The sequence below is a fragment of the Lipotes vexillifer genome, unplaced genomic scaffold (genome assembly GCF_000442215.2).
Source record: "Lipotes vexillifer unplaced genomic scaffold, Lipotes_vexillifer_v1.1 scaffold441, whole genome shotgun sequence".
NCBI lineage: Eukaryota > Metazoa > Chordata > Mammalia > Artiodactyla > Lipotidae > Lipotes > Lipotes vexillifer.
In genome coordinates this window covers 859,911-884,598 of record NW_006773600.1, presented here as the reverse complement: position 1 = coordinate 884,598, position 24,688 = coordinate 859,911, and the positions used below count along the sequence as shown (strand labels likewise).

Genomic DNA, 24,688 nt, shown 5'->3' with positions numbered 1-24,688 from the left:
AAGCTATACAAAAAAGATAAATGTACTTCATTACATTCATCTGTTGATGAACACTTAAGTTGCTTCCATATCTTGGCTGTTGTAAATAATGCTGCTATACAGTAGGGCGTATGTATCTTTTCAAATTAATGCTTTCCTTTTCTTTGGATATAAACCCAGGAGTGGAATTGCTGGATAACATGGTAGCTCTATTTTTAGTTTTGTGAGGAACCTCCATACTGTTTTCCACAATTGCTGTACCAATTTACATTCTCACCTACAGTGTATAAGGACTCCCTTTTCTCCACATTCTCATCAACATTTGTTTGTGGTCTTTTAGATGATAGCCATTCTGACAGGTGTGAGGTGATATCTCATTGTGATTTTGACTTGCATTTCCTCTGATAATTAGCGATGTTGAGCAACTTTTCATGTGCCTATTGGCCATCTGTATGACTTCTTTGGAAAAATGTCTATTCAGGTCTTCTGCCAATTTTTTAATGGGGTTGTTTGGTTTTTGATATTGTTATGTGAGCTGTTAATATATTTTGGATATTAACCCCATATTGGGCATAGCATTTGCACATATTTTCTCCCATTCAGCAGGTTATCTTTTTGTCTTGTCAATAACTTCCTTTGCTGTTCAAAAGATTTTAAGTTTAATTTGGCTCCATTTAAAACATGGGGTTACATATTTTTAATTATCGAAGATACGGTGTATTCTACCCAGTGTAAGTACATGAGTAAGGACAAAATTTCAAATAAGAATGAGTCTAAATCTTACAGATAGCTTCACTCTTATAAATGTCCCATGTTAAGAATTTGGCTGTAAGTACTTGTTGTATCTGTTTTCTTTTATGGGTTATCAAATAAAATTAGTCATTGTTTAAAAATCACTATGCAGGAAAATATATGAAACATTTCTTGTTTTCAGACTTGCACAAAATTTCTCATTGATTTATCTAAAAGCACAGTGCTTTTGTATTGGTATCTGCAGAAAGTACTACAAATCACTGACACAGAAGCTTTGTTTACAATAAAGTACCTTATTCTTGGTTGCTGATATCTAACAATGATTTAATTAGTTTCTCTTGTATAACTTCAAGGCAACTTAATTTTATTCAAGTTAGTTACTCAGTATTATCTATTGTTATGTACATCCATCCCATAGTTATAATAGTAACATAAATTTTTACCCATAAAATGAAAAAGTAGTATACTTTACTAATTTAGTGCCTCCAAGTATATTGAGTGGTTATTTTCCTTAAGAAAACACATTTGCATTTCTTTTGCATAGGATTTTTAAGATTTCTGGAACTTCCCAGAGGGAAAGACTATATCCAGTATAGTATTTAGTGTGTCTTTGCCATCTGGGTTTTTAGATTCATTTGGTTTAATTCAAAGATTAAAGAAAGAAAAATTGGATCAAATGGTGGAATTAACCCATGTGGAAAACATGCTTCTGCTGTGGTTATTTTTGAGATTAATTGATTCGTTAACTTGTAACTACACCCATGATTTCAGCTGAAGTTAATAACTGATTAACCAGAAGCACATAGATTAATTGTACCAGTGCATGCTGGGAGATGAGCTAGCTCTTCATGTCACTAGAGTATCCCAGTTTAAGTGCAGAGTAGACTAAACAAATGCTTCCATGACATAGTGAACCTTTACTCAAACAGGTATCTAATGTATAAGAACTGGTTTTGGATTTTTTTTTTTTTTTAAGGTGAACTATCTTGCCTAGATAAAAAGATAGGGAAGGGTTAAAATAATTCCAAGTTGTCTAGCCTAAAAGACTGGAAGCTTGGAAGAAAACCCCTAAAATAGGGCCATGCTACTGATAAAGGAAATCTTAAATAATGTTGAGTTATAAAAATTCATATCATAATTATACCATTAAAATGATTATTTATTAAAATAGCTAGTTCAGGAGGAGCTTCAAGATGGCAGAGAAGTGAGATGTGGAGATCGCCTTCCTCCCCACAGATACATCAGAAATACATCTGCATGTGGAACAACTCCTACAGAACACCTACTGAAACATTGGCAGAAGACCTCAGACTTCCCAAAAGAGTCTTGGTAATCCAGCCAGGTATCAGCCCTGTGCCTCTGAGGTGGGATAGCTGAGTTCAGGACATTGGTCCAACAGAGACCTCCCAGATCCACGTAATATCAAACAGCGAAAGCTCTCCCAGAGATCTCCATCTCAATGCTAAGATGCAGCTCCACTCAATGACCAGCAAGCTACAGTGCTGGATACCCTAGGCCAAACAACTGGCAAGACAGGAACACAAACCCACCAATTAGCAGAGAGCCTACTTAAAATAGGTCACAGACACCCCAAAACACAACACCGGAGGTGGTCCTGCCCACCAGAAAGAGAAGATCCAGCCTCATCCACCAGAACACAGGCACTAGTCCCCTCCACCCGGAAGCCTATACAACCCACTGAACCAACCTTAGCCACTGGGGGAGACACCACAAACAATGGGAACTATGAACCTGCAGCCGGAAAAAAGGACACCCAAACACAGTAAGTTAAGCAAAATGAGAAGACAGAGAATTACACAGCACATGAAGGAGCAAGGTAAAAACCAACCAGACCAAACAAATGAAGAGGAAATAGGCAGTCTACCTGAAAAATGAATTCACAGTAATGATAGTAAAGAGGATCCAAAATCTTGGATATAGAATGGAGAAAATACAAGAAACGTTTAACAAGCACCTAGAAGAAATAAAGAGCAAACAAACTGATAAACAACAAAATAAATGAAATTATACATTCTCTAGAATGAATCAATAGTAAAATAATAGGGGCAGAAGTACAGATAAGTGACCTGGAAGATAAAATAGTGGAAATAACTACCACAGAGCAGAATAAAGAAAAAAGAATGAAAAGAATTGAGGACAGTCTCAGAAATCTTGAGAAAACATTAAACGCACCAACATTCGAATTATAGGGCTCCTAGAAGAAGAAGAGAAAAAGGGACTGAGAAAACATTTGAAGAGATTATAGTTGAAAATTTCCCTAATATGGGAAAGGAAATAGTCAAATCCAGGAAGTGCAGAGAATCCCATACAGGATAAATCCAAGTAGAAACACACCAAGACACATATTAATCAAACTGTCAAAAATTAAACACAAAGAAAAATATTAAAAGCAGCAAGGGAAAACAACAAATAACATACGAGGGAATTCCCATAAGGTAAACAGCTGAAACTTTGCAAGGCAGAATGGAGTGGCAAGACATTTAAAGTGATGAGAAGGAGAAACCTACAACCAAGATTGCCCTACCCAGCAAGGATCTCATTCAGATTTGACGGAGAAGTTAAAACCTTTACAGACAAGCAAAATCTAAGAGAATTCAGCACCACCAAACCAGCTTTACAACAAATGCTAAAGGAACTTCTCTAGGCAGGAAACACAAGAGAAGGAAAAGACCTACAATAACAAACCCAACACAATTTAAAAAATGGTAATAAGAACATACATAACAATAACTACCTTAAATGTAAACAGATTAAATGCTCCAACCAAAGACATAGACTGGCTGTATGGGTACAAAAACAAGACCCATATATATGCTGTATACAAGAGACCCACTTCAGACCTAGGGACACATAGACTAAAAGTGAGGGGATGGAAAAAGATATTCCATGCAAATAGAAATCAAAAGAAGGCTGGAGTAGCAATTCTCATATCAGACAAAATAGACTTTAAAATAAAGGCTATTACAAGAGACAAGGACACTACATAATGATCAAGGGATCAGTGCAAGAAGAAGATATAACAATTGTAAATATTTATGCACCCAACATAGGAGCACCTCAATACATAAGGCAAATGCTAACAGCCATAAAAGGGGAAATTGACAGTAAAACAATCATAGTAGGGGACTTTAACACCCCACTTTCACTAATGCACATATCATCCAAAATGAAAATAAATAAGGAAACAGAAGCTTTAAATTAAACAAGATGCACTTAATTGATCTTTATAGGACGTTCCATCCAAAAACAACAGAATACACTTTATTCTCAAGTGCTCATGGAACATTCTCCAGGGTAGATCATATCTTGGGTCACAAATCAAGCCCTGGTAAACTTAAGAAAACTGAAATTGTATCAAGTATCTTTTCCGACCACAAAACTATGAGACTAGATATCAATTACAAGAAAAAAATCTGTAAAAAATTCAAATACATGGAGACTAAACAATACACTACATAATAACGAAGAGATCACTGAAGAAATCAAAGAGAAATCAAAAAATATCTAGAAACAAATGACAATGAAAAAACGACAACCCAAAACCTATGGGATGCAGCAAAAGTAGTTGTAAGAGGAAAGTTTATAGCAATACAATCCTACCTCAAGAAACAAGAAACATCTCAAACAACCTAACCTGACACCTAAAGCAATTGGAGAAAAAAGGTTAAAAAACCCCCTAGATTTAGCAGAAGGAAAGAAATCATGAAGATCAGATCAGAAATAAATGAAAAAGAAATGAAGGAAACAGCAGCAAAGATCAATAAAACTAAAAGCTGGTTCCTTGAGAAGATAAATAAAATTGATAAAGCATTAGCCAGACTCATCAAGAAAAAAAGGGAGAAGAATCAAATAGAATTAGAAATGAAAGAAATAACAACTGACACTGCAGAAATACAAAGGATCATGAGAGATTACTACAAGTAACTATAAGCAAATAAAATGGACAACCTGGAAGAAATTGACACATTCTTAGAAAACCACAACCTTCCAAGACTGAACAAGGAAGAAATAGAAAATATAAACAGACCAATCACAAGCACTGAAATTGAGACTGTGATGAAAGATCTTCCAGCAAACAAAAGCCCAGGAGGAGATGGCTTCACAGGTGAATTCTATCAAACATTTAGAGAAGAGCTAACAACTGTCCTTCTCAAACTCTTCTGAAATATAGCAGAGGGTGGAACACTCCCAAACTCCTTCTACGAGGCCACCATCACCCTCATACCAAAACCAGACAAAGATGTCACAAAGAAAGAAAACTACAGGCCAATATCACTGATGAACTTAGATGCAAAAATCCTCAACAAAATACTAGCAAGCATAATCCAACAGCACATTAAAAGTATCATACACCATGATAAAATGGGGTTTATCCCAGGAATGCAAGGATTCTTCAATACAGGAAAATAAATCTATGTGATACACCATATTAAAAAACTGAAGGTTAAAAACCATATGATCATCTCAATAGATGCAGAAAAAGCTTTTGACAAAATCCAACACCGCTTTATCATAAAAACCCTCCAGAAAGTAGGCATAGAGAGAACTTACCTCAACATAATAAAGGCCATATATGACAAACCCACAGCCAACATCATCCTCAATGGTGAAAAACTGAAACCACTTCCACTACAATAAGGAACAAGACAAGGTTGCCCACTGTCCCCACTGTTATTCAACATTGTTTTGGAAGTTTTAGCCACAGCAATCAGAGAAGAAAAAGAAATAAAAGGAATCCAAATCGGAAAAGAAGAAGTAAAGCTGTCACTGTTTGCAGATGACCTGATATTATATATAGGGATTCCGAAAGACGCTACCAGAAAAGTACTAGAGCTAATCAATGAATTTGGTAAAGTAGCAGGATACAAAATTAATGCACAGAAATCTCGTGCATTCCTATTCACTAATGATGAAAAATCTGAAAGAGAAATTAATGAAACACTCCCATTTACCATTGCAATAAAATGAATAAAATACCTACGAATAAACCTACCTAGGGAGACAAAAGACCTGTATACAGAAAATTATAAGACACTGATGAAAGAAATGAAAGATGATACAAATAGATGGAGAGATATACCATGTTCTTGGATTGGGAGAATCAACATTGTGAAAATGACTATACTACCCAAAGCAATCTACAGATTCAGTGCAATCCCTGTCAAACTACTAATGGCACTTTTCACAGAACTAGAACAAAAAATTTCACAATTTGTATGGAAACACAAAAGACCCGGAATAGCCAAAGGAATCTTTTTTTTTTTTTCCATGGCTCACGGGCCCAGCCGCTCCACGGCACATGGGATCCTCCCAGACCGGGGCACGAACCCGCGTCCCCCGCATCGGCAGGCGGACTCTCAACCACTGCGCCACCAGGGAAGCCCAGCCAAAGGAATCTTGAGAAAGAAAAGCAGAGCTGGAGGAATTACGCTCCCTGACTTAAGACTATGCTACAAAGCTACAGTAATCAAGACAGTATGGTACTGGCACAAAAACAGAAATATATATCAATGGAACAGGATAGAAAGCCCAGAGATAAACCGACACAAATATAGTCACCTCTTTGATAAAGGAGGCAAGAATATACAATGGAGAAAAGGCAGCCTCTTAAATAAGTGGTGCTGGGAAAACTGCACAGCTACATGTAAAAGAATGAAATTAGAACACTCCCTAACACCATACACAAAAATAAACTCAAAGTGGATTAAAGACCTAAATGTAAGACCAGACACTATAAAACTTTTAGAAGAAAATATAGGCAGAACACTCTATGACATAAATCACAGTAAGATCATTTTTGACCCACCTCCTAGAGAAATGGAAATAAAAACAAAAATAAACAAATGGGACCTAATGAAACTTCAAAGCTTTTGCACAGCAAAGGAAACCATAAACAAGATGAAAAGACAACCCTCAAAATGGGAGAAAATATGTGCAAATGAAGCAATTGACAAAGGATTAATCTCCAAGATTTACAAGCAGTTCATGCAGCTCAATATCAAAAAAACAAACGACCCAATCCAAAAATGGGCAGAAGACCTAAATAGACATTTTTCCAACAAGATATACAGATAGCCAACAAATACATGAAAGAATGTTCAATATCACTAATCATTAGAGAAATGCAAATCAAAACTACAATGAGGTATCACCTCACACCAGTCAGAATGGCCATCATCAAAAAATCTCCAAACAGTGAATGCTGGAGAGGGTGTGGAGAAAAGTGAACCCTCTTGCGCTATTGGTGGGAATGTATATTGATACAGCCACTATGGAGAACAGAATGGAGCTTCCTTAAAAAATTAAAAATAGAACTACCATACAACCCAGTAATCCCACTACTGGGCTTATATCCTGAGAAAACCATAATTCAAAAAAAGTCATTTACCACAATGTACATTGCAGCTCTCTCTACAATAGCCAGGACATGGAAGCAACCTAGGTGTCCATCGACAGATGAATGGATAAAGAAGATGTGGCACATATATACAATGGAATATTACTCAACCATAAAAAGAAACAAAATTGAGTTATTTGTAGTGAGGTGGATGGACCTAGAGTCTGTCATACAGAGTGAAGTAAGGCAGAAAAAGAAAAACAAATATCGTATGCTAACACGTATATAAGGAATCTAAAAAAAAAAAGTTAAGAACCTAGGGGCAGGACAGGAATAAAGACGCAGATGTAGAGAATGGACTTGAGGACACGGGGAGGGGGAAGGGTAAGCTGGGACAAAGTGAGAGAGTGGCCTGGACATATATACTACCAAATGTAAAATCGATAGCTAGTGGGAAGCAGCCACATAGCACAGGGATATCATCTCGGTGCTTTGTGACCACCTAGACAGGTGGGATGGGGAGGGTGGGAGGGAGGGAGATGCAAGAGGGAGCAGATATGGGGATATATGTATATATATATAGCTGATTCACTTTGTTATAAAGCAGAAACTAACACACCATTGTAAAGCAATTGTACTTCCATAAAGATGTTTAAAAAAATTAGCTAGTTCAAGCATCTGTTATTCTCCTAGAGCTCCCTATTTTATTTTTTTCCTTATAAACTCCTTGCTCTTCCCTATTTGGATTTAAGTATGTATCTCTCAAGTTAGAGGAAAAGAAAACAGTGAAAACAAAGCAAGACTCCTGTGATCACATCTTGTCCTCCAGCTACTTCCCTAACTCTTTCTTGTCAGAACCAAGTCTCTTGAAAGGATTATATCCATTCATTATTCCGTGTTTTCATCTTTCACCTCTTAAGGTGCAGAAAAATGACTACTGGTTCCATGACTCCACTGGCACAGCTCTGATGAAGCTCACCAGTAGCATATTTCTTGCCAAATGTAAAGTCCTTTTCCAGTTCTGTTTTTACCTTGATTTCTTTTCACCATTTATTCTGCTCTCCAACCCCTCCAAGGGCGTGGAATTACTTTTAAAATTCATTTTGTTTCCCACAATTTGTTTTGTCTCCACTTCTCTCATCACTTTTCCCTGAGTCTTTTTCAGGTATTTTCCTTCTTTTTTTGCCTCCACTTGATGTTGACCAGGGCTCTCTCCTTGGTCCTTTCCTCTTTTCATTCTGCACTCCTCTTGAGTGGTTTCATTCCTCAGAGAATACTCATGTCTCCTGATCCACATCTGTAGCCCAGGCTTCTCATTCTGGCTCCAGCTTATAAATATTGTGATGTAAGAGAGTAACAGGTGCTTGACATTGAGCATGGTCCAAATAAAAATAACTCCTTTCCCTTTCACACTTTCCTTCACCCACTCCCATGGCCAGGTATAGGTCTCACTCTACATTTCCTATTTCAGTTAGTGCATTGTCTACCTGACTGCCAAACCAGGTCCTTCCTAAAGTCCCACCTTTTCCTCAACCCTATATCTAATTAGTTACCCAGTTCAGTTCATGTAAGTTTCTAGGGTTAAGAAAGGTAGCTTACATCATTTTATGTATATAAATGACTTCAATTTGTCAGTTTATGGCATATTTAATCAGCCAAAGAAAAAGTGTACAGAAAATTATTTCAGTTAGAAAGGGATAGTTAGCTATTGCATTTGTGGGGAAAAAATGAATTTTCCTTAGTCTTATTATTGTATGTATAGATAGCCTTGTTGAAAATTGACATTGAACATATTAGTTACAGATTAATCTTCCTTTATATTAATTTATTAGATCATTATTGACTACTTTTGCCCCTTATGTCAGGTTCTAGGAATACAGCAAGACTAAGGTATAGATCTTATCCACGTAGGGGTATATTTTATAGAAAATCATTTTAGTTTTGTTATTTAAAAATATATAAAGCAGGTATTCAGGTATCAAATAATATATTCAATGATTTACATTATCGTATAAATAGGAGTTTTGGCCTCCATTAAATTATAAAAATCAGTCTCTTTCAAATAACATTTTGCATTCGCCAATGAATATCATTTCTAGGTGTTTGAATTTTACATACTTAGCCTATAAAACTGAAAGAAATTTATTTTAAAAGAAGAAATAAATGCAGATAAAATGTCGGCAATAACATAAAATATCCCAATGTTGTTTTGTAATAGTATCTAAGCCCCTTAATGTGGAAATTGATGATTGAATAAATATAGGAAATTATCTTATGGTCCCTGAACTGTAAATAAAGACTGAAGAAAATTAGAAATGAACTTCAAAGCCCTCAGATGGAACAGCATAGCAAGTATTCTGTCTATTTCCTGGGAGTTTTGGAAGATGTTGACTCTCAAGTGAATCCCTCTCATGAAATTACCTTCAGCTGGAAGGAGCCTCCTACTCCAAGTTCAAGCCTCCTCCTCACCAGGCCTAATCTAGTGACTGATCATTGTCTTTCGTAGGACAACTCTGAAAGACGATCTCCACTCTGGAGCTCCTTCTGGATCGCATGGATACTTTGTAGTGATGCATTACAGTTTAATTCCCCTCACTACCTAATCCTGCCTCCTTTTCTTTTTTTTTTTTGGTCTGCACACCATCACAAGAATTGATCCTGCGAACACTCCCCAGTAAATTTCCTGAATGCATCTCTTCATGAGAGAATCATATTTTCAAGGAAACATTCTAGATGGTCTGAGGAAGTAGAGTCTAAAATAGAATGTGAGATCACCCATCAGTGCACTAACTGGCTGGCAATGAGGACCCCATTGCTGGTGGTAGGTGGACAGTGGATAGCCCTTGAATGCTACAGTTGTAAAATTGTTAAAACCTTCGCAGATGGTGAACAAGGATAGGTACCAATGGAAGGTAACACTCTGTGAATTCAATATCTCAGGCTTTTGAAGAATTCAGTGGAAAGTAATAATTATAGGAACCATGGAATCAGTTTCTGCTGAGTGCTATTTATACAGTGTAGAGAAAGAATTAAAGACTGAGTGTGATTAATCATGAGTTTAAGGTGATGTGTGAGGATAAGAAAGCCTCTGTAGCAAAATATAAAGAAAGTCTTATCTTCTTTAGCCAGAGGTTATAAAAGCTGATAATAAGGCTTAGAATTTATTTAAAAGTATAGCAGAGTTCCAGAGACTCTTGACTCCTCAGTCCCAGCATATAAGCCAAGCCAAGATCTGAACCCCAGCTAGGAACAAGTAGAACCCTGACTTGGGGAGGTGGGGTATATCTGGGTTTGTGATCTTAAAAACCTTGAAAACCTAGATATTCCTAAACCTTCTGGGCCTACAGAAGTGGACCATTTCTTCCAATTAGGGGCTATCACTTCTATCTTTCTTAAATATGCAGAATCTTCTTCCTTTTGTGGTAGTACATACCCCTCTTAAGATATACCCTCACCTCCATTTCTTGCCACCAGATTAGTATATAGGGTCAATAGAGGACATGATTTGACCATAGAAATGCTTTGTCTCTAAGGGAGGAAATATCCTATGCTATGCTTCAAATGAGCTGCAGACCCTAGCCAATATTTACAGGTAGGAGTCAGGAGAGTATGTAGGGAGTAGGATCCTGAGGCTGCTGGACCAAGTGGGATTGACAATAAGATTGAGTAAGATTGGAGATGGAGAATAAGATCAAATGGAGATAAAGAATAAGAGTTTAGGGGCTTCCCTGGTGGCGCAGTGGTTGAGAGTCCGCCTGCCGATGCAGGGGACACGGGTTCGTGCCCCAGTCTGGGAAGATCCCACATGCCGTGGAGCGGCTAGGCCCGTGAGCCATGGCCGCTGGGCCTGCGTGTCCGGAGCCTGTGCTCCACAACGGGAGAGGCCACGGCAGTGAGAGGCCCGCGTACCGCAAAATAAAAGAATAAGAGTTTATTGATATGGGAGCATTCTCCCATGATGTACGATCCAGACCCTGGCCAGGATAGCAGGACATAGTTGCTGCTGTTAGGATGGTTCTTAGAAGCATGAGGAAAGCAGTGGTCCCCATAAAAAGAAGTATATGTGCCACAACTGCTGTGCAGATAGTAGAAAAAGGGATCAAAAGGCCCAGATAGGTAAGCATGCTAGAGTGAATTTACCAGTTAGAGCCACAAAAGTCATCAACTCAGTATATTCTGTGTAAAGGCTTAGAAGACACCACATTTATTAAAGCAATAGGAATGTGCTGACGACTGAGATACAGGCATTGTTGATTCTCAGAGGTGACTGTTCTCTGTAGGCAAATGTTCATAGCCGGAGGTGCTATTACAGTATTGGTCTTCCTGATAACGATGGGATGGTAGGATCTCAAAGTAATAGAGGCTAGGTGGCAGTAAGTAGTTGTCACAAGCAAGATGGACACAGCTCTCTTAATGAGCAGCTAGTTCAAATGTATCCAGTGCTCTAGACTCACAGAGAGCTATGGAGATGGTTAATAGAACACAGCATCCCTTGAGGCAAAATAAAAGGATAGTCAACAAGTGTATTGCCCCATATACACAATTAAAGAAATCATGGCATAGATGATCTTATTTGCAAAGCAGAAATAGAGACACAGACATAGAGAACAAAGGTATGGACACCAAGGGGGGAAAGGGAGTGGGGTGGGATGAACTGGGAGATTGGGACTGACATATACACACTATTGATACTATGTATAAAATAGATAACTAATGAGAACCTACTGTATAGCTTAGGGAACTCTACTCAGTGCTCTGTGGTGACCTAAATGGGAAGGAAATCCAAAAAAAGAGGGGATATATGTATACGTACAGCTGATTCACTTTGCTGTACAGTAGAAACTAACACAACATTGTAAAGCAACTACAATAAAAATTCATTAATAAAAAAAAAAGAAATCAGATGGATGATCAGGAGGCTGAATATGGTCATATAATAAAAAGTCAGGACTCCTTGTTAAATTGTTGAACCTGGTAATTTTCAGACCACGTGGCCTGAAGTGCCAATCATGCATTGGGTTTTGTCATATCTACCAACACTCTGTCATAAAATAGGGCAGACCTATCAGGAGTCCATCATAAGATGGAAGTGGTACATCTAAGATGAGGCATGACCAGGGCCAAAGCACCTAAGTAAAATGTACAAGCAAGTGCCTAGACCCCTATGGCATCTATCAGTGTTTTACCAGTGTCTCTATCTGAGTTCATACCTGGCCACATAGAGGGTCTGTTTTGAGCTAATGGTGGAGAAAAAAGGCTAAGCTTCTTTAATAATCAGCCCAGTACATGTATGCAAGCCCAAAACTGGACTGCTGCTTCACTAAAACCCCACTCTGTGATGTCCTTGATAGACAGGAATAAGGGGGAAATCTTCCCAGTGAACAGAACTTTGACTTGGGTGGTGTACCTGGCACACCACTTTGTGTGGAAAGGGGAGATCTGTTCAAGTATTTGGATGGACCTATGGGCGTGGCATGAAGTGTGATAATATTTGTATTGCATGTTAATGAGCACTAATAAGTATCTACCACAGAAGCAGCACAAAACATGAAATAGACAGAGTAATGCAGACAGTTGATGTTGATATCAACCAACTTCTGTCACTGACCACCCATAGCTGGGATAACAGGCTCGTGAAAAGAATAGCTATAATGGTAGGAATAGAGGCTATGCAAAAGTTTGAAATATGGGTTATCATTCATGAAGGTTAGTCTGTCTACTGCCACTACTGAATATCTAACCTGGCAGCAACAGACACCAACAGTTGCCTCTTTATAAAGCATTATCCTTCAAGAATACCAACCAGTCCCTTGGTAGCAAGTTAATCATATTAGAACTTTTTTACCCTGAAAGTGACAGTGCATCATTTTGATTAAATTTGACATGTATTCTGAATATGGACTTTTCTGCTGACCTCAGCTAGCATCAGCCCTATCCAAAGGCTTTTAGAGTGTTTTATTCTTAATACATGATCCTACCTAATCACTCATGGGACCAGAAGCACATTTTATAGCAGTGAAGATATAGCAGTGGGAGCATTGCCATGGTAATCTCTAGTCATATCATATTCTATACCACCTAAAAAAATTAACTTACTAGAGTGATAGAATGGCCTTTGGAGGAGGCAGCTGAGTCTCGGAGAGATAATATCCAGTAAGGAGGGAGTGCCATCTTCTGTGATGCAGGATACATCCTAGATCAATGACCATTATTATATGATGCTTTTGTTCTTTTCTTTCCTTCTTTCTTTTCCTTTTTCTTTCTTTCTTCTTTTTTTCTTTTCTTTCTTTCTTTCTTTGTTTTTTTTTTTGGAGAATACATAGGTTCAAGAATCAAGTAGAGACCCTACTTACTACCATCACATTCACTGATCCAGTTGGGGAATCTGTGTTTCCCTCCCCACAACTCTGGTCTCTCTGCCAGTTTAGAAGTTCTAGTTCTCAGAAAGGGAAAAGCTTTTATTAAGTGACACAGCAAGAGTCCCATTAATCTTCAAGACATGGTTGCTACTCTGTTACCTTAGGCTTCACTTCCTGTGTCAGAAAATAGGAGAAAAGAGGAGTCACCATCCTGGCAGGAGTAACTGGCCCATATAGTCAGCTTGAAGGTAGGATTGTCGTTACACAGTGAGGCAGCAAGAATATATTCCATACCTAGTTGATCCACTGAGTCATTTCTTGCTATTCTGTTGTCCAGTTTTGGTGGTAAACAGACAAATGCATCAGTAATAGCTTGAGAAGAGCACGGTTACCAGGGGCTCAGAATCCTCAGTGACAAAGATCTGGTAGCTTCACTAGGTAAGCTACTTATACCAAAAGATGTACTAGCCCAGGATGAGAGCAATCTAGAATGGTAATAGTAGAAGGAGATGATAACTATCATCCCACCACAGTTTCTTTTGAAAGATTTCCTAGGAAAGGTGACTACCCAAAATCCTGGAATAGCTTTTCTGAGATAGAGTGAATTTTCATACCTCACAGGTGGATCTGAGTGGATGCTGTAATACACCCCCAGATCCCTTCCTCAGGGCTGAAGCACTTATTCTCCAGCCAACTGAAACTTTTAGCAGCTGATGGCTATCAGCTAATTCCTTCTCTAGAAATTTCCATAAGCCAAAGAGAGCTGCCCCTCCCAAGGTCAAGGCCCCTGGTGGGGAGCCGCACACTTGCCTGGACTGGTTGATGGGAGAGAGTGTTGTAGTATAAAGATTTAGCTTCCTTGTCTTAAGGTAGTACAGCTCTGAGGGGACCTCAGGACTCCAAAACTTCTCTAGAGTTAGAGACCTCAGTTGCAACTGCGCTGTAGTTCAGCTGTCCTCCTTAACAAATCTATTTCCTTCACTCCCCCACGAGTCTTGAAGGTACTTTCCAATACACTTCCTGCACACATCTGTCTTAGAGCCTCTTTTCCGAGAAGGCTGACCTAAGGCATATATTCAGTAATGTATAGAGTATATATTAAACATATCTTTTAAATGATATATTTCTATATGTCACTTAAACTGTATATCATGTATGTATATATGTATGTGTACACACACACACAAACATATAATCTCACTTAAAATATATTTTTTAGCCATGCCATTATTTGACTTGTCTAAAAGAAATCTTGTTTTTGGCTTGTTTGGTTTTTGTTTCTTTGTTTGTTTCACTTTCAAATGTGTTTTTAATCTTTTAAAATAGTAATAAAAATAACAGACAGAAATATTTTATACTGTACAGAAAGGTAACCACTAATGGCATATTTGTTTTTAAGTGTAAAAAAAAATCATTTGGGAGTTTTATGAAATGGAAATTCCAAAACATGGGTGAGTCTAACAGATAATTCTGCCAATACAATGTTCAGTAAGCCATTGTCACAGGATTAGATCCTCAGAAGGCCAGTAACCCGAAACTCTCAGGGAAGAGCTTGTTTAAAGGATTGTTTGGGTTTGGTCTATTCCTGACTGCACCTATCAACACCACCACCTAACATGAAAAGAGCTAGGGATACATCAGTTAATGGGTTTGAAAAATACCATATTAATAACTATTTGGAGCCCAAAGAGTGTCACCATTGTTACAATGTTTCCCATCCAAATCTGTTTTCTTCTGAAAGTTTCTGGCTTGAGAATTTTGTTTTTACAATATAACACAGCTCATATTTCTAAAAAGGAAACTATCACTAAAAGAAATTATGTTTTGAACAAGAGAAAATAAGTTGTTTACACCTGACTCACAGTACCTTTTTTTCAAGCCACTAAGACGGAGTTCAGCTAATCAATCTCCTGTAGTATTTGATTTATATGTAAAAGCCTAATCATCAAATAAGAGACTATTTGATGGATTTTAAAGACCTTTAAACATTTCATGGTAATAATGCTGGTATCCTTAAGTACTCCAACTTATTAAAACCAGGCATATATCCCTGCACAGCTAATAGAATGAATTTAAACTGAAAGGTCCTACAACTTTACCAAAAAAGCAGCAGTTCTGTAAATTGTCACTACTAAAATTAGAGGCCATTGAGATAGCGGTGAAAAGATTCTAATGTTGGGGAAAGAAAAGAAAACTCAGAATGTTGCAAAGCTAGACATCTAAGTAGGACTGTCAAGCAATTCACATTGGAAGAAAACTTTTTAAAACTGGGGAAATTTGGGATTTTGTTCTTTGATTCCTTAGGGAAGCTATTACTTCACTAATTTAGTTGCCTTTTTACTATTTTAACACATCTTTATAAAATATTTATTTGTATTTTTTATTGAGGTATAATTGACATATAACAGTATATTAGTTTTAGGTATACAACATAATGATTCAATATTTGTATACATTGCAAAATGATCGCCATAATAACTCTAGTTGCCATTGGTCACCATACAAAGTTACAAATTTGTTTCTCTTGTAATAAGAACTTTTAAGATTTACTCTCTTAGAAAGTTTCAAATGCACAAAACAGTTGTTTTAAAGCAAATACGCTCCTTAATTTCTTTTTCTGTTAAGAGAAGAACCTGGGATATGGTATATAGGGGTTGGCAATCTATGGCAGACTATGGCCCATGAGCCAAATATGGCTGGGGCACCTGCATTTGTAAATAAAGTTTAATTGGAACTCAGCAACCCTCATCTTTCATTCATTTACCTATTGTCTTTGGATGCTTTCACACTACAATGGTAGAGTTGAGTAGTTGAGACAAAGACTGTGTGAACCACAAAGCCCAAGATATTCATGAATTTTTTCTTTCCAGAAAATGTTTGTTAAACCCTATAGTAAATATCCCTTCTTTAGAATGTATGTAAAATGGCAAAAATTTAGTTCCAATATTCAATAATAGAAATATTAATGCCTTTTAATAGTACCTTCTGTTAGCACATTTTTAACTAGCAAATATGATCTGGGATATAAAGTATGAGATGAAAGAAAAATTTAACCCAGTACAAGATCATATTTTCTTACTACAAAGATTATAATAATTTATAAACATAAGTTATTTTAAAAATACATGTTATAAATAATTGGAAAAACAAGTATGTTAAAGTTAAGAGCTAGTTGAGCTACTTGATATTTTTTTCTATGACTGTGGTTCTTCGTTTTGGCTAACCTCTTAAGTTTTCTGATCTCTCTCATGGAGCTCTGTTTTATGTGGCTGTTGATGATGTGTTGGAAATATGTGGTCATTTGTACTATTTCAGCAAATAGAGATCTTAAGAAGTAACTATTATTTGGCTTTACCTTCTATCACTGGAAATTTCTCTGCAAATGAGTTCAATAAACTCAATGAAAAAGAGTCTAGTTAAAAATAATACATTCAGGGGCTTCCCTGGTGGCGCAGTGGTTGAGAGTCTGCCTGCTGATGTAGGGGACACGGGTTCGTGCCCCGATCCGGGAGGATCCCACATGCCGTGGAGCGGCTGGGCCCGTGAGCCATGGCTGCTGAGCCTGCGCGTCCGGAGCCTGTGCTCCGCAACGGGAGAGGCCACAACAGTGAGAGGCCCACGTACCGCAAAAAAAAAAAATAATAATAAAATAAAATAATACATTCAATTAGGAAAATTCATCTTTGGTTAGGTTTTACATGTATAGTACTTTAAAACCTATGTAACTCATAACACTGTTTTTATGTTTTATAGATTTGGATGATCCAGTAGTAACTGTTCATCAAAGTATAGGTGAAGCTAAAGAACAGTTTTACTATGAGAGAACAGTGTTCCTCCGGTGTGTTGCCAATTCCAATCCACCTGTTCGGTACAGCTGGAGACGTGGCCAGGAGGTGTTACTACAAGGATCTGATAAAGGAGTTGAGATTTATGAACCCTTCTTTACCCAGGTAGGAACTGAAGTATAGTATTTCCACCCCACTCTGCTGGATACCTTTCTAATTCAGGCAGCATACAATACTATATCAATTTGAAAAGATAATTTCTCCCAGTCTGACCTTTGAAAAAATAACATGTGCTTGAAAGATCAGAGGACTCAAATAATGAAGAACAATTTGTTTATTTTTCATGTGGTAGTTAAATTGATAATGTTAACTCTTCAAAACAATTTAATGTATCCTAACATATTTCTTTGTCTATAGGTTTGCCTAGGTTTCACTCTAAAGTACGTAATTATACACTTGCTGCCTGCTTTGTTTTTTTGTGGGAAATATTTCTTAAAGAAGAGATTTTGATTTCCCTATTTGCAATGGTAAATACATTTTAAGAGAATGAAGAAATCTGCTTGAGATTTATTTGGTTTTGGTTTTAGGGAAAAGTCTGTCTAATTTTCTTTGTTCACTTTCAGTTTTAATTTAAGTATAGAACCGTAACTATGTAAAAGCTAAAATATCTGAGTCATTAAAAACTTATTTAATAAAAAGAAAATTTGAATTAATTTTATATAGAGTGAATGTAATATGGAACATTCTTCTGTAATGTATTTTTTTAAATTTTATTGAAGTATAGTTAATGAATTAATAATTCTTGAGGAGGACATTGAAGTTGTAGGAATATTTAAATACTGTTATTATAAAGATTTTTTGATGACCAGAAAGGAACACAAACCTAACTAACAAAGAAAAAGTTTTAAATAAAAAAATGTACTTGGAAAAATTTTCAAAATAATTGTGACCATGAATGTTTTTAAAAAAATTATATGGGTAATAAGATAAACAGGAATTTGACTACACTGTTAAAGTTTGGAACATCATATATCCATAACTAGGGAAGTATATAACCAAATTTAAAATGTTGTAAATATTCTACTTCAGAATGTTAAAGATTATTAAAAGTTTCACATCTCAACTCTCTAATAATATAAGATTATCCTGAGTTTGTAAATTTCCCAGCATCCCATATTTTGTCATTAAATATGGCACTAAATAAATATGGCAATTTCAGTCTTTAATTTTTACTAAAATCCATTTTTTTTTATTTAGCAAAATAACTTAAAAAATTTGTCAACAGTATTTAGTTGTTTGGATGTCTCTAACGTTTAGAAAACCAAATAAATGACCATCTATCATTTATTTGATTCTTTTATTGTCAATTTCTTTTAAAATATAGACATTGTTAAAATTTAGAAAACATAATTTTCTGTTTCACATGATGTTTACCATACCAAGGCAATTCTAGACACATATTCACTAGGTACATAATCACTGTAGGCAGTTTCTTACCTGCAGAAGGTCTTATCACTTAGAAATGAACACATGGCCCTTGTCCAAATTGGGGAAAAACTTCTATACTTTCAAAATAATTAAGAATTTGTTTTAAAGTTATTAAATAAGCACAATCAAATTTTTCATTCATTTTGAAGTTGTTGCTGTTTCTGTGTTAGCAACTCTTTAAAAATCTGTCTTACAAGAACTCTAAACTAGTAGCTATTGATTCTACCTTTTAAAGGTAACTTTTATTTTCTTTTCCTTCTTTTTCTTCCCCCATTCTTTTGTGAGAAAAACAACTTTTTAATTTGAACATTTCAATACTGATACTTCCTTTGTTATGAATATTAGCTTATACTATTGCTGCATAACACACACTTTTTCTTTTGCTATACTCAAAACTCTGCTGCTTGGACCCTCTGAATTAATTCTCCTAAAAAGTATTTAAGAAACAAACTTTTCTTGAAATTCTGTGCTCTGGATTCACCTGCTGTAGCTGATAATTGCCAATAACATGTAGTTATAGCTCCTATTTAAAAATGTCTTTCCTGCCTTTGGTTACTTGATTATGTTGTTTATCTCTCCTTCTGAAATGGCTCAGTATTTGGGGGTTTTTTTGTTTTTTTTTTGTTTTCTATATTTATTTATTTATTTTTAACTTTTTATTTTATACTGGAGTATAGTTGATTAACAATGTTGTGATAGTTTCAGGTGTGCAAGAAAGTGATTCAGTTATACATATACATGTATCTATTCTTTTTCAAAATCTTTTCCCATTTAGGTTGTTACATAAGATTGAGCAGAGCTCCCATACAGTAGGTCCTTGTTGGTTGTCCGGTTTAAATATAGCAGTGTGTACATGTCAATCCCACACTCCCTAATGGTTATATATTTATATCTGTCCTAAAAATTATGTAGAAACAATACTTTAAAACTTTTATGTTATATATGTACTTAATTTGTTAACATTAAACATATTTTGTAGGCTGGATTGATAAAGCTCTCAAACAGCAGCACATGGAAAGTTTAGTTCTTATAACCACAGAGAATGTTGGATTTCTCACAGACAAAATGTTGTCAGTGGTTTTTCTTCATACCACGTGTGTTGACATACTGGACATGGGCCTGATATACACAAGTCCAACCATATCACATGACTTCTATTATCTCTCCATGGAATATAGCAATAGTTTCCTAACTGGCTGTCATGTTTTATTACAGAAACCTCTAATCATCTGAGTGATTTTTCCTGCTTTAATCTCTCCAGTGGCTTCCCAATGTTTACAATAAATCCAAATACGTTTCGTGACCTACAAGGCCATGTTTGACCTTGCTCTGTCTTGTTCTCTCTTACCTTCTGTACCTTATTCACTGTCTTGGTCACACCCGCCCTAGACATGTCTAGGGTGTGAATGTTCTCGATTCCTCCAAGTAGAATGTTATTTACTAGATAATATGGCAGGGATCTACTTAACACCAAGCACTCATCACCTGAGAAAGGCTTTCCCTGACAGATCTATCTGAGGTAACATCTTTCTCCTTCCACAGTTACTCTTTTCTAATACACAGTTTTTTTTGTTGTTGTTGTTTGTTTGTTTTTATTTGTTTTGTTTTGTTTTTCCTTACAGCACTGAAATTATCAAATTATCTTATTTGTGTATTTGGACATAAACTCAATGATTATAGTGACTTTGTCTTTTCAACAGCACAAATGGTGCCTGACACATGGAATATTCTCAATAAATATGTTGAGCCAATATTCCCATGGAGATGTCTGGATTTGTAACTAAAGAATAGTTAAAATTATTAGTAACTCCTGAATCACTCTCTGTAACTCCATTCCTCTTTACCCACTAAAGAAAGCTTAGTGAAATGTGAATGAGAATGATATTATATCAATTTTAAAGTATTTAATTTCCAAACTGTTGATGGTTTTCTTGTTATAATTTTTAATTGATTTCTAGTCTAATTTAACTGGGTCAGAAAGCATACTCTCAACAATTTCAGTCTTTAGAAATTGAGACTTGCATGGTGTACTTGCCTGTGATGTACCTCCATGAATGATCCATGTGCACCCACAAAATGTGCATTCCAAAATTGTTGGGTTTCAGATAGGTCACATTTGTTAATTTTGTTGTTCAGATATTCTATGTATTTCCTGATTTTTGTGTCTGCTCTCCTAAAAGCTATTGAGAGAAGTTAGTTAATGTCTATGACTATGGCTGTGGATTTGTCTCTTTCTTCTTTATTTTTATCAATTTTTGCTTTATATATTTTGAAGGTATATTATTAGCACATACAGAATTAGGATTTTTATATCTTCCTAGTGGATTATCTGAGTGTATTATCTTCCTGGTAAGTTACCATTCAGAAATATCCTTCTATACCACTGGCACTGTTTCTTGCCTTAAATCTGCATACCATATTTGCTTTAGATTTAAAATTAACTTTGTTTTGTATCCTTGAAATGCTTCCCAAGATAGATTTTGTTTTGTTTTGTTTTGTTTTGCCTTCATAATGGCTTTGCCATTTATAATGAGATAGGAATGGTGTTTACTTTTCCTTTTTCTTATCAGGTTAGTGTGTATGTATATGTATTCTTAGGTGTTATTGATTTCTTGGACTAGTTTCCCATCAACTGCCATGTGTACTTTTTGAAGAAAAAGCTTTCCATTTTAGCTTTGTTTGTATTGGAGTACTTCAATAATATTTTAATTTATTTTCATAGATCTGTTGCCTCTGTGGCTTCATAGTGTAAATAAGATCCAGTTAAAATGACTGAGATCTGTTTTGTGCAAGATATGGGCAACTCTCTAGTAGAGATATAGAGGCTGCTAGGCAAGGCTCCTCCTCTAACTTTGATAAACATGGGTAGAAGTCAAAATAAACAGTGATTATGATACAAAGTGAAAATTATTGTCAAAATAGTGGCACACAGTAGCGCTATGGAGAGAACATTCAGGATGGAAAGCAATAGCATGTGTAATATACAGAAGGAAGAAAAAATCTTCAGGGACTGGCCATATCTCTGGATGGCTGGAATGATAATTGGTATATGTAGGGAACAGTGGACTGTAAATCTGGGAAGGCATACTGGGACTATATCATTGAAGGATTCAAATGACAGATCATGTCTGCTTATTTTTAATATTAGAAAATTAAATTTCTTTTAAAGATATTATGTTTTGCTAATCAATAACAATGTCTTGTTTTAAATAAAACAGAATTTCAAAGATAATGAGATATATCTACCCCACATGCACATTCATACTAAGTTAATACCTATATCAATTTGAAGTGAATATTTATTTCACCATCCTGTAGAAATACAAAATCTTGATTATGCCTTTTTATAGATCATGTTTCCAGAATGAAATTGGTATATGTTCCTGAGGCTGATATGAATTAAAAAGCATATACGTCTAAGAGGAATAATTATCCTTTTCATACTTCCACTCATTTAATACGGAAGATGTCAGCTACCATATACTGTTATTTATTTAGAAGTTTACTAATTAGAGCTACGAAAAATGAGTGTAAATTGGAATGTTTGTTTATTTTTTTCTTTTTACCGATATCTGAAAGTAAATATTAAAAGAAAGTTTCAATTCCTTTTCTAAGTAAAATAGAAACACTGCTTCAGGCTATGGGCATTATTTCACTAGACAATGTCACCATTGGTAAGGGCCACTGACTAATGAATAGAATGCCTTCCCTTTATTGATTTTATTTAAAAAGTAGTTTTAAAAATTTAAATACAGGATTTTCAAATAACTTTGTGAATGTTAAAGAAATGTGTACTTAAATTTTACAAACTATATGTACTCATGCTATTTCTCAAGAACTTTTGTAAAGATGTTCATGACGTCATCTTGTATATTGTAATTACACCATCGAATGACAAGACTGAACATATTTACATCAATTATGTAATTAGTTATAATTAGGCTAATTAGACTAATTATACAATTAAACAATAATCAACTGAAAATTCCTTTTTACAAATCATGGAAATTCACATGAAAAAAGACTGCCAATATCACAGAATATTAAATTTATATGTTCAACAAAATAAATTAATATTATGCAATAAAACAGTTATAAGAAGTAAAGTCTAAATCATTATAAATATACTCATATGTATATGTACATGCCATTTGATAGCATATATATATGCACAGACATGTATTATATATTCTCTATTTTGTTATACATTATGATATATTTTTTAAAAATATTCTGAGCTTTGGGAGTTGTTTATTGAGAGGAAGAGAGTCAGCCTGAATGCTTTCCTCATTTCCTGAATGTGGTGAATTAATTGAGTGGGGTTCAAATTCTTCCTTAACTCTGCCTGTTATTTTCTGCCTTCCTTTTATAGATTTTGTCTGTATTAGCCCCTCTCCCTCTTTGACATACTACATAGAGTAATCTTACATATTAACCTAGATGACTGTCTCGTAAGTTCAGACACCTTGGTAACTTGTTTCCTGACTGCAAGATGTAAATCATCTTAGTTCACCCAAAACGATTCTCCAGTCAAATGAGAACTGAACTTTGGGCAATTGTGGACCTAGAATTCACAGTAAAAGTTATTCCTCCATTTTGTCTGTCCTTCTCATGTGTCTACTTCTGCTCTGATCTGCATAAGAATTAACTAGGATATGCTGTGCACAAACCATTATATTTACTGGACTATATTTTTTGGTCTTTTAAAGAGTGGGAATCATCTCAAAAGTAAGGCTGTTTAAGCCACTATGGAGAACAGTATGGAGGTTCCTTAAAAAACTACAAATAGAACTACCATATGACCCAGCAATCCCACTACTGGGCATATACCCTGAGAAAACCATAATTCAAAAAGAGTCATGTACCAAAATGTTCATTGCAGCTCTATTTACAATAGCCCGGAGATGGAAACAACCTAAGTGTCCATCATCAGATGAATGGATAAAGAAGATGTGGCACATACATACAATGGAATATTACTCAGCCATAAAAAGAAACGAAATTAAACTATTTGTAATGAGGTGGATAGACCTAGAGTCAATCATACAGAGTGAAGTAAGTCAGAAAGAGAAAGACAAATACCGTATGCTAACACATATATATAGAATTTAAGAAAAAAAATGTCATGAAGAACCTAGGGGTAAGACAGGAATAAAGACACAGACCTACTAGAGAATGGACTTGAGGATATGGGGAGGGGGAAGTGTAAGCTGTGACAAAGCGAGAGAGAGGCGTGGACATATATACACTACCAAACGTAAGGTAGATAGCTAGTGGGAAGCAGCCACATAGCACAGGGAGATCAGCTCGGTGCTTTGTGACTGCCTGGAGGGGTGGGATAGGGAGGGTAAGAGGGAGGGAGACGCAAGAGGGAAGAGATATGGGAACATATGTATATGTATAACTGATTCACTTTGTTATAAAGCAGAAACTAACACACCATTGTAAAGCAATTATACCCCAATAAAGATGTTAAAAAGAAAAAATAAATAAGGCTGTTTAAGCCTTAAAATCTCAATTACTACCCAATTTGTAGTCATTACCTTTGGATAACATAAACACTAGCAGGATTCCTAATCATAAGAACTTAGGTATATAAAATATTTCCAGAATGCATCTACTACAAAAATGACCTCTGTATTTTAATGGCCGTAGCTTCATTGCTGTTGGTTCAAATGTACTTGATTGTTTTATCAGTCCCTTGGGGCTTACTTCCCATTTACATGCTCTTGCTAATAATTGACTGTTCAGTTCTTCTGTGGGTGGCCCCTAGCTCAGCTTCTTAAATCTGTCTTTCAGCTTACCCTAATATAAAGATTTTTTTTAATTGTTATTATTACTATTAGAGTCAATGTGGCTCAAAAAGGTTTACTGAAAACATTATGTCCAGGACAGTGAGTTGGCTCTATTCTTTTCTTGTCAGCAATCTTGACTGAGTTGATAGCATGCAAAGCACAGCACAAATA

The 24,688-nt window shown here is 35.8% G+C and overlaps 1 protein-coding gene across 1 annotated transcript in view; it reads left to right on the top strand.

Moving 5' to 3' along the window:
* Positions 1 to 24,688, top strand: part of MDGA2 (MAM domain containing glycosylphosphatidylinositol anchor 2) — an 846,526-nt gene that overhangs the window by 513,299 nt on the left and 308,539 nt on the right. Inside the window, exon 4 of the mRNA XM_007448438.1 lies at positions 17,203 to 17,399. Coding sequence (XP_007448500.1) covers positions 17,203 to 17,399 — 197 coding nt within the window. The remainder of the gene's footprint in view (positions 1 to 17,202; positions 17,400 to 24,688) is intronic.